We start from the raw sequence: 17779 nt of genomic DNA, 5'->3' as shown, positions 1-17779 counted from the left end.
GAAAAATTTTATTTAATCAAGTTATAGAAAAAGTTTTATATTTTCGATAGCAGTTTCTTGCATCGGATTGTCCCTTGAAAAGATTTTCGTGTTTCGCTATACCTTAAGTAGGCCGATAGATCATTGTGCGCTCTTAATATAGTTCAATCGCGCTCTTTAAAGTATATTTTTATCGAAATAAGTTTTCATAGTCACTTTAACAGGCATTAATTAGGTTAGATGAATCTCTGGAGACCATTTTGTCGGTACAAACATTTCACATTATATATCTAACACTACTGTACACAAACATCAATAGTTCTTTGTCAACAATTAAAATTATTGATTTTTCTTCTTTTAAACTTAAGATATTTTTTTTGATAATTATGATAGTTATCACTTTTTAATATAATCGTCTCTGTCTTTCCTTTCTCACCAGGTGAGATAAGCGCAAATATAATTTTAGATATATTTATTTCATTTAAAATCTAACATTTATATCTGATATATATGTATTTATTTTTTTTTTATTATTGCAACTACGCAGAAAAATATTTTTGAGATTATATATTGAAGATTTTGAAAAGGTTATAATTTATATAATTATAAATAAAAATCTTATAATTATTTTGAATTTGATTTATATTGAACTTTTTTTGTATAATATTTAGAAATTGATTGTTTTTAAATTTATATATATTTATATTTATATATATACTTACATGTATATGTAAATACGCATATTCACTAAAGATTACTTTCTTCAGTGTCACGCCCGCTAAATGAACACTCGGCCAGCGAGTTATCGAGGACGTGATTAATTAAATAATTATTTACTTTTACGAACGATATAATTTTGATTGGCATTCAAAATTCATCCACTAGGCCGTCTCTTTTCTGATCAATTAATTACACGGAAAAAAGAGAACTTTAAAAATTACATTGTAAATAGACAAAAAAAAAAAATTTATTTGAATCAAGTAAATAATTTTATAGAATTTCATCTTTTTGGTTTTAATTAAGAAATTTCACTTGGTTTAAGTACATTTTATTTGATTTAAGAATTTTTTGTCTTGATTCAAGACAATGAGCTTCTTTAAAGTTATTTTCTTGGTTCAAGAATTTTACTCTTGATTCAAGTTAATTTTTTTTTTTTTTTTTAGTGTAGTAATAAATGTCCCATCGCATTCAAAACTAAAAAAATTACAGTTCAAAATAATATTTTTGTAATTCAAACTTTGAATGTTAATTTTCAAAGCTTTCAATGTAAATATTACATTTTACAATTTAATTTTTATAAAATCTGTAATACTTACAATCTGAAGCTGTAATTTTTCAATTTTTTTTTTTTTTCCGTGTATTAACCGTTAATTAATAACTAATAACTACACTTAATAATTAAATTCACAATAAATTTAGTGAATATTTTACTTTCATTGTAAGCAACTAACTTTTAAATAATAAAATAAAATAATTACAATAATAAGTCTTAATTTAAATATTTAAATCTCAAAATTCTCAAAATTAACCGTTCGTAAAGAGGCCGGCAATTAAGATTGTCGCGTTACCGGCAACGTGGCATCTTGTACGAAAATCGATCGAACCCCAACTGGATCAACCAGACAAAAAATTTCGGTATCGATCAACTTTCGTAGAAAATTTTTCTAGCACAATATTTATCATTTAACATTTTCCATTATTTTTTTTTTACTTACGCTCGGGAAAAATGGGCTCTTAGCGACTCATTTAAAAAATAAAAAATTTTTATGAAAAATTTGATTTGTTCCTCGATGGTCTTACCCGTTTTGTGGATCGTACCAGGTACAATTTTATTGCTAAATCCTCTTTGTGGTATTGCTTACTAAATTAATATTTTTCCCCAACCTAGATACTTTGTACTCTTGCTCGGCTCACTCGTTAATTTTTTTTTTTTTTTTTAGAAAAATATACGTGACTTGACGAGGAACATAGAAAATTATTTATTTCATTTCATTTAAACTCAATATCATTTTATTTAATTATAATTAAAATTCTCTTTGTAGTTGAATCAATACTTTTGTTCATTGACGCGACGCGGCTTTATCATTTTTTTTTTTTTTTTTTTTTTTTTTTTTTTTAAAAATAACACACACCTCTGATGCAAGAATAAAAATAAAAGAGATATTTAATTAACAATTGGAAATCTTCTCTAATTTCTATGTTCATTTCCATGCTTTGTGTATTAGCGAAATACGCGCCGAAGGAATTTAATTAATTAACTTATTGCTTTTTCAAAGTTCTCATTGATAGTTAAATTAAATTTTACGTTTCTTTTAATCAATTATCAAGAATAAATTGTATTAATTAAGTACTAATGCAAGAGAGAAATTTATTTATTAATGTTCAATTTTATGGAGATATTTTTATAAAAAAAAATAATTTTTTATCTTTTATGCATTGAAAAAAATTTACTTAATTCCAGAGAATTATTTTTGAGCTGAAATATTTTTTTTAAGCGTATAAAATTAACTAAAAAAATTTTTAATTAATTTTAAATGATGAAAATATTTTAAATTTAGTAAATTTGAATAATTTTTCAATATTCAGTACCTCAGAGGTGTGTATTATAATTTTTAAAAAATTTCCATTGGCTGATAAATAATTAATAGTTAAAAAAAAATGAATAATTGGTATTGATTGTCACAATTTGATTGTTAGTTAATAAAATAATAAATAAAATAAAAAGATTGAGTCGTATCTATCACGATATAATTTTGACGACGGACTCGGTCTCCTCTTTGACCAACAAGCTTAGTCGGAGATCGAGTTCGCCGGCTTCCAAAGCCCATTTTTCCCTTAACCATCATGGGGAGTCAGCGGTCTGAGTGCCGAGGGTGTGGATTGGGAAAATCGGGTACCAGCCGACATTGAGGGTCGTCAGAGACAGAAGCTCGAGGTCGACTTCTGCGCCACCCAGGCCCTGGTTGCTCTCGAAGCCCTGCTTCTTCTCCCACAGCATCACCAGGAGATTACGTCCCAGTGCGTCGCAGCTGCCGTACTTCAGTGTCTGACGATACTGCGGGTTTCGCGAGTGACGTATTACGCGGGTCTTCCTTTTGTGGATCCAACGATCGCCGTCCCGGAGATATGTCTTCACATATGTATCTGTTAAATGAAAAATTTATTAAGGACAAAACATATACATTTTTTAAATTGCCATTGAAATTATAAAATAATTTTTAAAATAAAATAATTAAAAACAATTTAAAATAATTTTTTAAATAAAATCATTTAAAATAAAATAATTTAAAATAATAAAAAAAAAAAAAAAATAATTTTGAAAATAAATTTTTTTTTCAAGTACAAAAAATAAATTGTTTATTGAAGGGCTTTAAATTATCTATTCATTCATATTTAAATTATTTTTATCATTATTATTATTACAATTCCCCCGAGGATCAATAAAAAAAAAGTTGATCGAATAAACTAGACCGTAAGTTTATAAATTCAACTCAATAAAATAATAAATGTATACTTTATTTTCCAGAGAGATTACGGTAGGTATCTAAAACTTTTAATAATTCAAGTTTCGACACAATTTTAATTTACTTATAAGTTATGAGTTATAATAAATAAAATATCACAGGAAGAGGAAGAGCAATAAATAGTATGAACGTCTGTTAATATATTCAGCGGAATCTAATTGAACTTTTCCCACTTGGAAGCTAACAGCCGCGATGATGATGCTAATAACAATGATAATAATTGAATTTGAAATAAATGAAAGTCAGCAACTTTCGGAATATTTAAAGCAAATTGGCTTCCATTTTATTACCCGGTTCTTCTTTCTCTCCTGGGCATATATCTCGCGCGCAGATCACCTCGACCTCGAGAGTGCCTTTGCTCAGGAACAAGGCCAGCTTAACTTCGCCGCTGTGTGTACCTAAACAATAAATTTTTACAGTTTTTTAATTTATCCTGAAAATATCTAAGGGAAAACTTTTAAAACTTTAGATTTTATTTTTTATTATTATTATTTCGTTGTTTTACCTCCGATAAGTTTGAATCCTCGAGGTGCTACTTGTCCGGGACCCAATTTTACATCCACACCGTTTTCATCTCTCAGTTGACTGGAATTTCATAAATATATAAGGGAAGTTTATAAATAATTCGTGCCAAAGTTGGCATATTAGGTTTCAAATGTGGAATAAATTTTTGAGTAAAAATATATTTTTTTTGTTCTGAAAATGTTGATATCTAAATTTGAAAAATTACACAGAAAAAAAAAATAATAATAGTAACTAAAATAAAAATTATTTAATTTTCTTTTTGATTAAAATTTGAAAAATTTTTTTTTATTTAAATAAAAATAAAAAATTGAAATTTTTGACCTCTGTCCATAGTCTAATATTTCTTCTTTCATTTTATTATTTTTAATAATTTTTTTGATGAATAAAAAAATTCTTTTTCAAGAAATTTCATAAAAAAAAAATATATTGAAAGTATGTTCGCTTTTTTAACAAAATTGACTGTTAAAAAAAATGTTTGATTAATTTTTTATTGAAAAAAAAAAATTCTATAATTTTTATAAAAAAAAAAATAAGCCATTAAAAAATTTTTTAGAATATTTCTCCCCAAAATTTTTTAATTAAAAAACTTGAAAATTTTCAAACTGGCGTTTGATAAATTTTTTTTATATTTAACTGTATAAATTTTATTTAAAAGTATCTATATAATTCATAATTGTGTTTATCTTTCCATACACGTACTCATATTATCTTATAAATGTTTTGTACGCGCTATGAGGCGTGCAAAATAATAATTCATAAGATCCATTATAAAATACATAATTTTCTTTTTCGACTAGAAAGCAATTTGTCGAGAGCAAAAACTTGGATCCATAAACTTTAAATTCATTGAAATTGAATAAGGAGTACAAGTATGAAGAAAACATACCCATATATTAAGAAAATTTTTTCAATAATAAAAGTTAGCGGGTAATATGATAGAAAGAGATATTAAAGAGGTATGTACACGTACACGTATAGGTATGTATATCTAAGAACGTGAGTAATATAAATTCTTTACCTCCACTTATCGTCTTCATCAGACTCACTATTTCTGTCGTAAAATCGCTCGGAAAATGCCATCATTGTTTGTCCTATGCTGTCACGTTTTTCGCCACGTACTCCTCCCATGCTGTCTTTGCACTCGTCTCGCCCTGCCATTTTATTTGTTAATTATCCGTCATACTTTCCTGTCTTCAATCATACAACAAATATCTACCCGACTGCACGATTTTTCTTTTAAAAAATTATTTAAAAATTTTTTTTCATTCTGTTTTAAAATTACCCATTGAGAAAAATCGTGCGTGTCGCTTGGGAATTGTTCTCATATGTCTCTAAAATCTCTTGAACGAAGTATTTTCATCCGACTACTTTTCTTTTCTCGGTTTTATTATTCCTATTATTTTTACTGCATGACCGTACATGCTTAGTTTTATTTTTGTGCTTGTGTTTTTTTGACTCAACCGGGAAAGTATACTCTGAAGTCATGGAAGTGAGTTCAAGAGAGTATTCAAAAACTTTTTTCACCTAAAGCATAAACTCCTGTCGTAATCAACAAGTCGTATTTACCTTTGCTTATTCAAGAACTTTGTTTTCTACTGGAAAAATATTCTCAAATATAAAACAAAATAAATAAATATAACTTCTGAATGATAAATATTTAAGCAAACTTTTATGAAAAAGCCCACATAGTTTTTTTTTTTACTTTGATTTGTTAATTAAATGAAAAAAAAAATTTTTTCATTTCAAGTTTTAAATTAATTCCAATAAAAAAACAAAAAATTTCAATAATTATAATTATTTTTAGTAAGATTATATATTTTTTTTTATATAAAAAATTTTCTTTAAAAATTACATTTTTTAAATTTATTCTTGATCTAATTAGAATTTTTTTAATAATTATTTACAAATATAATGCAAAAAATACTTCTGGGTATATTAAAATAATTAATGAAGGTTTATTAAAAAAAAAAAAAAATTATTGAGGAATTGTAAATTTAATTTTTTCCATCAATTTTGTAAAAAATATAATTTTATGAAATTGAAAACGGAATTTTTTAATTTCACCAGAAATTTATTAAAACCAAAGGCAATTTTTAAAAAAAAATTAGGAAGCAATAAATTTATAACCCGTTAATTTGATAAGACATTAATGCAATATATAACATCCAGCCGGTAAACTAATTTAAAAAGAAAAAAGAAAAAAATTACCTCGAGGCAGATTTATTTATATTTTTCCTTATTACTTAACGGTGGAGTTTAAAAAAATGCAAATAAGCATATTTTAACGTCGAATAAGTTTATTTAGGACGCAGCCAAACTGGTTGGGTTTCCGCGCTCCAGAAGTATATATATATATATATATATATATATATATATAATATTTATGTGCTTACCCAGCTAAGCGGTGGTTAAAGTATGAAGTATAAGTACTGAATGGCCAGACTCGTTTCGATGGGGTGGATGTAAGAGGTAACGTCATAAAATGGTAAACGGATAAAAAGAATAAGTGGGAGTAGGTCTAGTGCTCTGTACTCTGCTCTAAAAACTAGCAAACCGGTTATAGTTATAGTTATATTAGTATAAGGCATTTTTAATAGTAAGGGAGGATAAATTTAGGTCTAGATAAATTGGATCGCGAATTGGCGAGTCGACGCCCAGTGAAAAATCTGGAGACGAAATTAAAGGAGCTTAAATTTTATGTAAGAGCATTAAATTTTGAGTTTGAATTTAGCGAAGGAATTTTTTTTCTTTTATTTTAGTAAAAATTAAATTTTTTAGTTAAATATTTTAAGAATGATATTTTAAGCAGAAAAAATTATAAGAATTAATAAAAAAAAAATTAATTAGCAAGAAAAAACATTTAAAAAAAATTTTCTAATTTGTTTTTTTCTAATTTTTACACAGAAAATAAAAAAATAATTTTACCAAGTATTTTGACTGTTTAAAAAATTATTAATACATCTTTAAAAAATAATTTAATTATCCTAAATATTTTTTTTAAGCTTCATCTTTGTATAAACAACAATCCTGTAAAAAATTATGGTTCAAATCCTTTTTATTAATTTTCAATAATTAAATAATCTTTAAAACCGGTCAATATAAATTTCATCACCATTTTCAATGTCTTCAATACGCATTAAAATAGCGCGAGATTTAAAAATCGTGATGAGAACAATTCCCAGTACTTACATGGAAAAAATACTTAAAAATTAAAAAAATTATGATTAAATATTAAGTAATTACACATTTTAAATAATGTAAAAAAATATTTATAAAAGTAAGTAAAAGATGCATATTATAAAAAAAATAATTATATATAGATATATGTATATATTTTTTTTCTAATGCTACTAATCGTGCCAGTTGCTACTAGTTTTGCAAAGTGCAAGCCTCCATACACTTCTACTTTCCATCATCATCATCATCATCATCAATAATAATAATAATAATAATAAAGAATAAAAATTTGTACATAAAACTAAAAAGGAAAAGACAGCTGAGATTTAGATTATTAGTAGATCAAAAGAATTAGACTAAAGGTTTATATTAAATAATTTATAAATCTACTTTTCTTCTATTAATTATTGTAAATTATAATTATTAATAAACTAGGCTAATAAGATAAGTACTAATATAATATATAATATATATAAATAAAAATTACTCAGGCCAGTTTACCATTAAAAATTTCTTTTATTTAGTTATTAGATATCAGATTTAGTTTCTGACCGATCGGCCTTACCTAAGTCACGTCTGCAGGTTATACAACTGGTATCAACTGGTAGCAATTTAAGTATCTAAGAGGATTTTATTGTTTACGTGGATTTATTTATTTACAGTTTATATTATATATGCTTGTTGTAGATATTCATATTTTGTTAAATTAAATACAAGAGTCATTTTGCAGTTTGTTTTTTAGATCACTATTTACATTTATTTACAGTCATTTAGTTAAGAATAATTTTAATTTTTTTTTTAAATTAATTACGTTGTATTTTTTATAGTGATGATATTTTTAACAATATAAGCTCATCCGGGAGTTATACTCATCGAGACCTTTCATTTAAATATCTACATGAATTTTTTTATATATTTTATATATTTTACAAATATGAGAAATATCATATATATAAAATATATGAAAAAATTCGCGTGGGTATTCAAATGAAAGGTCTTGATGAGTGTAACTCCAGAATGAGCTTATATCGTAAAAAATATCATAATTGGACAAAATACAACAAGATATAAGCTTATCTTGATTTCCTTTAAAATATTTTTTTTATTATAAAAGACTAAAATTAATAAAAAAATTTTTTAAATTTTTAAATCGAAACAAAACTCACTGCAAAATGACAATTTATAATAAATAGTCATATATAATATAACAATAACTAAAAGCTTGGATATTAAGATTAACTACATAAGAGGACAGCTCAATAATACGCAGTAATAAATTACTGAAGTTATTAATTACATAGGAAGGAAATTTGTAACTCTAAAGAATAATTGAATTGAACCAACTGGATCGAATTAGCGAATTGAACTTTCTAAGTATAAGTAAACCATAGCGAAAATATAATGGCATTAGTAGTAGAGTTACTTAAAAAATTGTTTGGCTTAAAAGTTTGAGCTTTTACTTGTAATACGGTTTAAACAAAATAATTAAATAGACAAATACATTAGATAGAGATTAGACAGACAGAGTGAGGTCTTACCGGTGTCGTAATTCGTTGGACGACAATGCCTTGCGATAATTATCGGGGTGGTGTGGCGTGCGGTAGTGAGAAGGAGGCCGAATTACCGGTCCTCGGAGACACAGGCTCGCACTGCCACACAGTAACTGTTGGGACTACGCACTCTGGTAGTATGGCCGGGCCCCGATCAAGTGCGGCCCGGTAATCGAACAGAGGTGGTGGTTGGTGGTTCGTGGTTGGTGATGGTAGTAAGGTTCGTCATGATTTATATGTTATGGTTTATTTTATTTCATTTTCATTTATTTTATTTATTTATTTATTTATTTATTTATTCATTTAATTATTTTTATTTTTATTATTTCCGTATCAGTTGCGTCCGTCGATTCGTAACAGATCGGAGGTTCGACCGAGCGAGTTTCGTATTTTATTGTTTTTGTACCGCGTTCGTCGGCGGGCACCAAGAAAAATAAATATCCATTCAAATTCTATTTAGTTTCTTTTTTTCATAAGTTCAAAAATATCTATACATACATATACATATTTTTTTATGACAGTTAGAAGCCAGTTTTTATGATTGTTTGTCGTTGAATTATTTTTTTTGTAATTTTAAAATGGAAAAAAAAAATTAAAAAATTATTTTAATTTTTCAAGAGTAATTTTTTTTTTTTTTTTTTTTATAATTTAAAATACATAATTTATTTTTAATGGTAGAAATTTTTATCAATTAAGTTTAATTTTTAATGAAATACAATAAATAATATTTAATTAATTTATATATTTTCTTAATTATTTTAATGGTATCAGGATTTTTGATTCCCTGACAAAATATTCCCAAAATAAATATCCCCGGACAAAATATCATACAAAATCTTTCTCTTGAATATTATTTGATCTTCCCATTTGACATGTTAGTCAATAAAAATATTAATGAAAATTTACTATCAAGATATTTTTTGGAGCAAGAAAAAAATTTTCTCAAGACAAGAAAATTTATTTCTATCAAGAATTAAATTTTTTGGAGCAAGATACGTATTTCTTAAAGCAAGAAAATTAATTTTGTTAGAATAACTGAAATTTCTTGTGTTAAAAAAAAAATTGATAATTTGTTTTGAATTGTTTTATTGAAAAATTTATTTACTTAAGATATTTTGTCCGAGGAGATTTATTTTGGGTATATTTTGTCCGGGATATTTTTTCTGAGGATCAAAAATCAATAAAAAAATTTTCTTTACTAAAAAAGTCTGAAATTAAAAAATAAAATTTATTGATTTTAAAAATAAATCAACGGCAAATTATCATGTGCATTAAACGCATAGACAGAGACATCGAATAATGGTTAGTATATAGAAACATTATTATGGAAAATTACAAATGTATACGTAGAATTTAAAGTAAAATGAACACGATGAATAACGACATAGTAATACAATAATAATTGTTATAGCAGAGCTTTAGCAACACTTCAGTGATTAGTATGTGTTCATTAATAAATAAATATATCAACATAATAGGGGAGATTATTATCGGTGAGTAAAAATAAGTGCCGCTGAACAAACTTCGGGGAAGAGTTTAATTGATTTTTAGGTGATATGATACGAGGGTTTAATTGAGACTGAGATTGAGGAACGATAGCTTGATCCAGAGCTTAGGGATGTTGCAAGTGATGTATGAATGAAGCGTGCGCACTGCAGTAGTTTGTTTAAAAGATCAACGAGTTACATTTCTGTACAAGTGTTGAAAGTATTTTATTTGGATTAATTATTAACGCTGACGCTGTGCGCATCTATGAATGTTCATCTCCTTCTGTTCTGTTTATGCTATTTCTCTATTGTTTATATATTGTATTGTAATGCATAATTGTTAAACTACACCACGGAGATAATGTACAAGAGGAAATGAACATGAATTAAAATCGGACAATTGATGCTATATTCCGCTATCAAGTTTCAAACTCGAGTTTAATTTCTATAAAAATTTGCTTCGGTTAACTGATAAGCGGCTCAAAGTTTCGCTCAAGTTTGTGTGTGCTTTCAGTTAAGGATCAACTTTATTAAATGTTATGTCTATGATGCTTGTTTTATTATTTAATATTTAATTATTCAGTCATGTCGGGTGTATAATTAACCAGCTCTTTTGACGAAGAATGTTTTATGTGAAAATTGTTGTTCATTTTACAATGAGTCATTTTGCTGGATTAAGTTTTAATTATTAAAATGTTTAGAATAATTATGGTAACTTTTTTTAGAAATTAGTAAAATCAAGGACAATAAACTTTAAATATTATGTAAGTACGATGAAAAATTTTTTTATTTATTAAAATAAATTAAGGAATCCTTTTTTTAAAGATTTTGTTATTTTTGAGATTCAGTAGCTAAATTGTAATGAATTGGTGTAGATTTTAAAGACAGAGTAGAAAAATTTTTGGTTAGTAATTTTTTAAATTATGTTAAATTTTGTAAGTACTTTGTTAGGATATAATAATATAATAATAAAGTAATATTGAAAATAGTTCAAGGAACTTGTATTAAACTTAAAGGAACTCGATAGACTTCGATTGAGGTCTAATGACTTAATATTGTAAACTTTGAACTAAACTTTAGTCGATAAATAATCTACTAGGTAATTTTTGAAGAATCTGAAGGTTAAGGGTAGTAAATTTTGTTTTATCTATCTACCCTTGAGTTTGTTCTTAAAGTTTATCAAATTCAAACTTATAGCTTTGAATATTTTAAGTTAAATTTATTTAGCTTCAACTTTTTATCTCAAATAATTTATTTAAAATTCTTATTTATTCAAAATAATAATAATAATAATTTATAAAAAATTCTTAAATATCCTCAGCTTCAAAATAAAATAAAATACGTGAATTTAACTAGAAGTTTTACCAAAAAAAAATTTATTTTTGACTTAAAAAAAATTATGCAATTTTTCCAGTACTTACATAACAATTTTTGTACCAAAAATAATCATAATTTCCCGTAAAGTTTATCTTTTTAAAAACATTCTTTTCCAAAAAACTGTAACTGTAAAGGTTTAGTACCTAGGTAGAGTAAATCGCTCGGTCGAAGCACTTTTTAAGCAAAAAGTGAAGAAAGATGCAGATAAGATATATGTATCTTGAAATAATCAAAGAACATGAATAAGAAATAAGATAAAATCGACAATGCTCGATAGATATATCTCAATATTGAATAAAAATAAAATAAAACATGAATGACATACGCCCACAGACACTTGCCACATAAACTACCCTCACTGAGTATACACAAATCCAGATGATCTAATCCACCTGAGAAGGGATTGAATCCGAGATCTGAGATCTGAGTGACGGGTAGTTATCACAACAATAACGTAGCATGTAGCAAGTATTTGGGTGTATACAATGTGGGGTGGGAAAAGGTGAAAGGCCGTTAAATGTTAAGCATTATGCAGCAAATTCATGGACACATATATTCATATACACACACATACATGTATATATATATAATGTTAATCGAGAAGGGGCTTGATTACGCATGACTATGGGGGATTGACGTTTGACTTAGCATCTATCAACATGAATGCACTTTAATTATGATGCGGTGATGCTATGATGCAGGTGAACACCGCACATACCAGATAAATTATGAGTCGATACACACATAGAGTCATTACTATGTCTATGATTATTATTATCATTATTGTTATTTTAATATTTATTTTGGTACAGGGTTCGTTCGAGGCTATTAATATTTTGTACTTATTTACTGAAATGCGAATAACTATAAACTGTCCAAAATTTTCGGTCAGAGCTTTAAATTATTGCGCAAAAATTTTTTTGATTTTTTTTTAACAGTAAAATTCTTCAAAAATATATTTTTTTTTTTTTTTTTTAATGAACTTATATTTTTTTTTTTTTAATATATGTTTTTTTTGTGAGATAAAATAAAAAATTGACATAAAAAAATTTAATTCTCAAAAACTAACACTAATTTTATCTGTCTTTACATTTTTTATAATTTTTGTGTTAAAAAAAATTTTTTTTTTTCATTAAAAATATCAAAGAAATTTTTTTTTAACCAAATAAGAATTTTAAAAATATAATTTTTAAATAAAGAACCTTTTTTCTATCCTAAAATTAATTAATTCAAATTAAATGTCTCAAAAAATTGGTTTTTAATCTTTTTAATTATTTTTTTAATAAAAAAAATTTTTTTTTAACGAAATTGAATTTTTTTTTTTTTCAAGTAACATATCTCTAAAAATTATTTCTGAAGACAAAAAATTTTAGACAGCAAATGAAAGGTGCATTACTGATAAAAAATAATAAATATAGTACTAAAATCCAAAAATGAGGGGCTAAGTGATGCGACTAAGTGATATTTACAAAAAAAGTGACAAAATGTTTAAAAAATTGTAAGTTTAATAATAATAGTGATAATAATAATAATAATATAGTAGTATTAAGAATAAGAATAATAGCAAGAGAATGAAATGAAGATAAAAAAAAATGTGAATGGTCTTTTTGGGATTCATGAGCAATTGTATTGAAATTACTCACGGCTTCCGCGTCTTTTGTCACTGGATAGACTCATTGTTCTGCCGAGTTCGCCCTTGGCAGCAGCTTTTTTCAAAGATCGCAACACTTCTTCTGGATCGCGGGCTGACCTTGCCACGGAGCTGCGTCGTCGGTCTCGGTTGTAATAACCACTTGGCATTTCAGTGTCGACTATGCTCCCACCTTGATAAGAAAAAAATCTGGGATTAGTTTTAATTTTTTTTACAATTTTTTATAATTGCTGAAAAGTAAAAAAATTTGTAACAATTTTATTAAAAATTTGAACCTTAATTTTAAAGTAAAAAAAAAAAAAAAATAAATAAATAAAAAGGGATTCTAAAAAACACATACGTTTGCTATCAGTACCGCCTTGACTTTGAAAGCTGCTCCTCCTGCTTCCGGGAAGCGATCTGCTGTAATCCTTGTTAAGTTCATAAGTCTCAACTTCTAATTGTTCGGATTGTGAGGAACCGCGTCGAGAGTTTGCTTGCCAAGCGTGGTCTGGATGCAGGAAATAGGGTTCCGGACTCCCGCTATCACTTTGAGTGTCTTCGCTGTAACTTCGCTCACGAATCTCTCGTCTAAGTAACCTCTGGGCTAACGCTACTTCCATTGACAGCGAGCCACGCGGTGAAGCGTAAGGAGATTTCCCTGAGCGGATTCCCCGAGAGTCTTCCAATCGATACCTACTCACACGATCCATTTTTATTATATTATACGTCCATCATATCAAGGTATTCATTATTTTCAATTATCAACTATTACAATGAAATTTTTATTAGAAATTTGTTAAATTTACAAATAATAACTTTTAGAATTTTTTTTTTTTTTTTGAATAATTTATAATAAAAAAATTTAATCAAAAAATTTCACAAGTAGAAATTGAAAAAAAAATTGATGTTTTTAAAGATATCAGCTCATCCCGGTGTTACACTGATCAAGAGCTTTCATTTAAGTACCCACATGCATTTTTCATATATACATATATATATATGAAAAATTGATGTGGGTACTCAAATGAAAGGTCTTGATGAGTGTAACATCAGGATGAGCTTATATCTTTAAAAATTTCAATAGTTCACAAGATACAAGGTCATTTCTTAATTTTTTAATTAAAAATTTGGTTAAAAATTTTTTTCTTAATTCAAGTTAATTTTTTTTTAGAGTAAAACTAAAAAAAAAGTGTTAATAACTAACCAAGCTTCACGATCAGCCTCAAAAGCGTTCTGCAAGTCAACAGAACACTCCCCGAGGAAAATATTATCACCATCAGGATGGCAGTCCCAGAGGGTAACATCGATCGTTTTGTCCATTAACTTCTCACCAGCGATCCCGGTAAACGTCAGATTTGCGTTCCAAATAGGATTTTGCGTCGGACCAGCGACGTCTGTTTGCAGAGAGCTCTGATCGACGCTATTACAAACAACAAACGACTTAATTATAAACAATGTGTAACAGACAACACACATTTATTTATTTTATCTTTTAATTAAATTAAAGCATTGTGGCGGTTATAATTATGTTAGTATTCAATTACCTCGCTGGAATGAGAACGAGTTTGGCGACAGCTTCCGGTGGCGTACCATCGTCTCGAACACAAAGCTCGTCAGCTGCCAAAACTGACACCACCAGCTCTTTCCTGTCTGCTTCGTACCACACGTGAATCTGCACCCGACCACTTACTGGTCGCTCTTTCGGTATTTTTTCCTAAAAAACAAACACACAATTGAAACAATAATTAATAATTGTAATTGTGAAATTTTTTAATTAAAAAAAAAAAAAAACCTTTTTTTTTTAATATTTAAATTAAAAAAAATTTGCTTTTTTCTTAATTTTTTACTCTTTTATTTTGTTTGCGAGTCATGCGGATGGACTGGTTAAATTTGCATTAAAGTTTGCATAGAATACCAAGTTAGAAAAAAAGAAATGCCGGGCATGAGACTGCCTGTTGCAAAATACTAAGTAAAAAAAAATAAAAAACAAATAAAGTAAATAAATTAAATTTTGAACTTAAATAAAATTTACAAAAGTTTTATTCACATGAAAAGGATGCATTTGACATGCAAAGCGCACACATGCGCAACTTTTAAGCTGGAAATTATTTGTCACTTTCGATGGTGACTGAATCGGGTTCCGGGTTCCGGGTTGAACGATAAGGCTTGAGCTCAAGTTGAGGAAAAATGAGCTCTGGATAACGTACGATCAAATTGATCAATTTTTTTTTAACTCGTTTATTTTTTTATTTAATTTATGTTTTTAATTACCAAAAGTTATATTTAATATTTTATTAATTTAATAATTGACAGTTTTATCATATTTTAACTAATGTGAGGTGATATTCAACTAGAAACAGAAGAAACTATATCGTATAAATACCGAGATTATTATACATGAATTTAACAGTTGATGTTTGTAATTGAGGTAATTTATCAGTGTATTCAAATTAGTTTAATTTGATCCGTTAATTAAATTATTACTAATTGTTAATGTCTATATCTATATAATTTAATTGTAATTATTATTACTGTCTGTTGTAGTACCGGAGGAAGCTGCGAAAGTGGCGAAACGTTGTATGAAAATTAAATAAACATCAAATATTAAATATCCTTAAAACAAGAACCTATTGGATGTATTTTTATTTAATTAAAAAAAAAAAAAAAATAATTAAAAATGTAAATAATTACCAAATTTTTTAACGGAGATTTTTTTTATTGTAATTTTCTTTAATTAAGAGATGAAATATTTTGAAACAAGATTGAATTTTTTAAGAAAAATATTTACTTTAATAAGTTCATTTTCATTTAAGTGAAAAAAAAAATTTTTCATGATTTTTAATGAATTATATAAAATAAAAAATTAGATGATAAAATTTTTTAATCATTAAAAATTCATTAAATTTTTTTGTTAAAGATAGTTTGACCCCCACGAGCCCATTTTTTTGTAGCGAGCTCCTCCCATGAAATGTTTTACGTCCATTCTCATTTCCAGGCTCTCTAGGGTGTGTTGAGACACCATAAATCGTGGAACGCCTTCTCGTTTACCCGGGATTTCCAGCGGAATCGAGCGAGTAGCAAGAAGCAACTTTAGCATTCTTGATGGTATCACTATTTTAGTGTGTATACGGTAAAGGGGGCAAGCAACATCCCCGAATAAGGTTGTATGTTATGTTATAATGTTATTGCACAGTTGGGAGGAATATCTGAAGAGAATATGAGCTGAAAAGTATATATACTTAGATGTGATTATTTTACACCAATGTATATATACTTTTGAGATGGTCTATATACACAGTAGAGGAAACACAAATAGATAAAGCATCTCGAGACATGTCCAATGTCCTGATTTAGTTTAAATCAGATTATTCAATTTAACACCTCAGTCTTGGTTTTCCCTCGTATTTTATTTTAAAGTTATATTTATTCTTAGTCTAGTACTTTTAGATACTTGATTATTCATGAAATACTCGGGAAATATTCTAAGAACAAGACTACTGGTAAATATAGCTTTGTTTTGCTTCCTTTCTAGGATATTTTTATATTTCAATTCTCATTTGCATCATCTACTTGCTTCGACCTACGTACATTTTTTTTACAATTATTTTTTTAGTACTTTGAAGATTTTGATCCAATTAAAAATTTTTTTAAGATTAGCCCCTTTTCAAAAATTTTTTAAATAACAGTATTTTAAATAAAAAAAATTTAGTTTCGATTTTTCACTTGACTCTTAAATCCCATATTTAAATAATTTAATAACTATCAATTTTGCAGTCACTATGAGACTCAAATAAAAGGTTTCGATAAGCTTAATATCATTTAAAATAAAAAAATGTATTATTACTTGCATGTGTAAAGAATTCATAATTTTTTTGTCACTTTTTTTTAAGTATAATTTTTTTTTATGGTTTATAAATACAAAAAAAAAATTAATAAAAATATTAAAGTCCCAAAAAAATAATAAATTTATTTAAAAATAAAAAAATAAATATTAATAATGAGTAGTCTAAAAAAAAATTATTAATACTGGAACTGATGCTGCACATGCGCGTGCTTAGTTCTACTGAGTTCTAACACTCCGTTAATTTAAAATTAACCTTAAAAATAAAAAAACTTATGTATTTACAAATAATTATTTTTGAAAAAAGGCTAATTATAATATTTTTCAACGAAAAATTATTCAATTGCCTATTTTTGTATATTGAACATTATCAAGGTCAAAGTTACCTCGTAAATAGAGTAAATATACCCGCTGTTGATAGCCAAAGTACTAAAAAAATTATTTCATACGGAGACTTACGGCATTCGAAGGAAGAATACAATCTAATCAGATAAATATAAAAAAAGAGACATTTACGATAATTAATAATAAAAATAAAAATTCTAAGAATACTAGATATTCGTGCCAGTTGGGAGAGAGTAGCGTGAGGGCGAGTTATGCTAAACTTTTGTTTGTTGTTGTTATCATAGCCATAACTTACATTTTCGTCATTCATCAGCGTTATTTTTTCAGTAATTAACTTTTTC

General features: G+C 26.7%; 1 protein-coding gene across 3 annotated transcripts in view; it reads right to left on the bottom strand.

Moving 5' to 3' along the window:
- Positions 1-2057: 2057 nt before the first annotated feature.
- Positions 2058-17779, bottom strand: part of Fife (regulating synaptic membrane exocytosis protein fife) — a 96249-nt gene continuing 80527 nt past the window's right edge. For all 3 annotated transcript variants that reach the window (XM_074256213.1, XM_074256215.1, XM_074256214.1), the window contains 8 exons: positions 14797-14966; positions 14457-14672; positions 13611-13945; positions 13263-13442; positions 5047-5179; positions 4009-4088; positions 3794-3901; positions 2058-3123 (listed from right to left, as the gene is read on the bottom strand). In XM_074256213.1, the coding sequence (XP_074112314.1) occupies positions 2822-3123; positions 3794-3901; positions 4009-4088; positions 5047-5179; positions 13263-13442; positions 13611-13945; positions 14457-14672; positions 14797-14966 (1524 nt within the window). In that variant the 3' untranslated portion in view covers positions 2058-2821. The remainder of the gene's footprint in view (positions 3124-3793; positions 3902-4008; positions 4089-5046; positions 5180-13262; positions 13443-13610; positions 13946-14456; positions 14673-14796; positions 14967-17779) is intronic.

The sequence above is a fragment of the Cotesia typhae genome, unplaced genomic scaffold, assembly GCF_013202065.1.
Source record: "Cotesia typhae breed Kobodo isofemale line unplaced genomic scaffold, CoteBio_Ctyphae scaffold_152, whole genome shotgun sequence".
NCBI lineage: Eukaryota > Metazoa > Arthropoda > Insecta > Hymenoptera > Braconidae > Cotesia > Cotesia typhae.
Note: the sequence above shows the minus strand (reverse complement) of the source record. Positions and strands in the feature narration are given on the sequence as shown.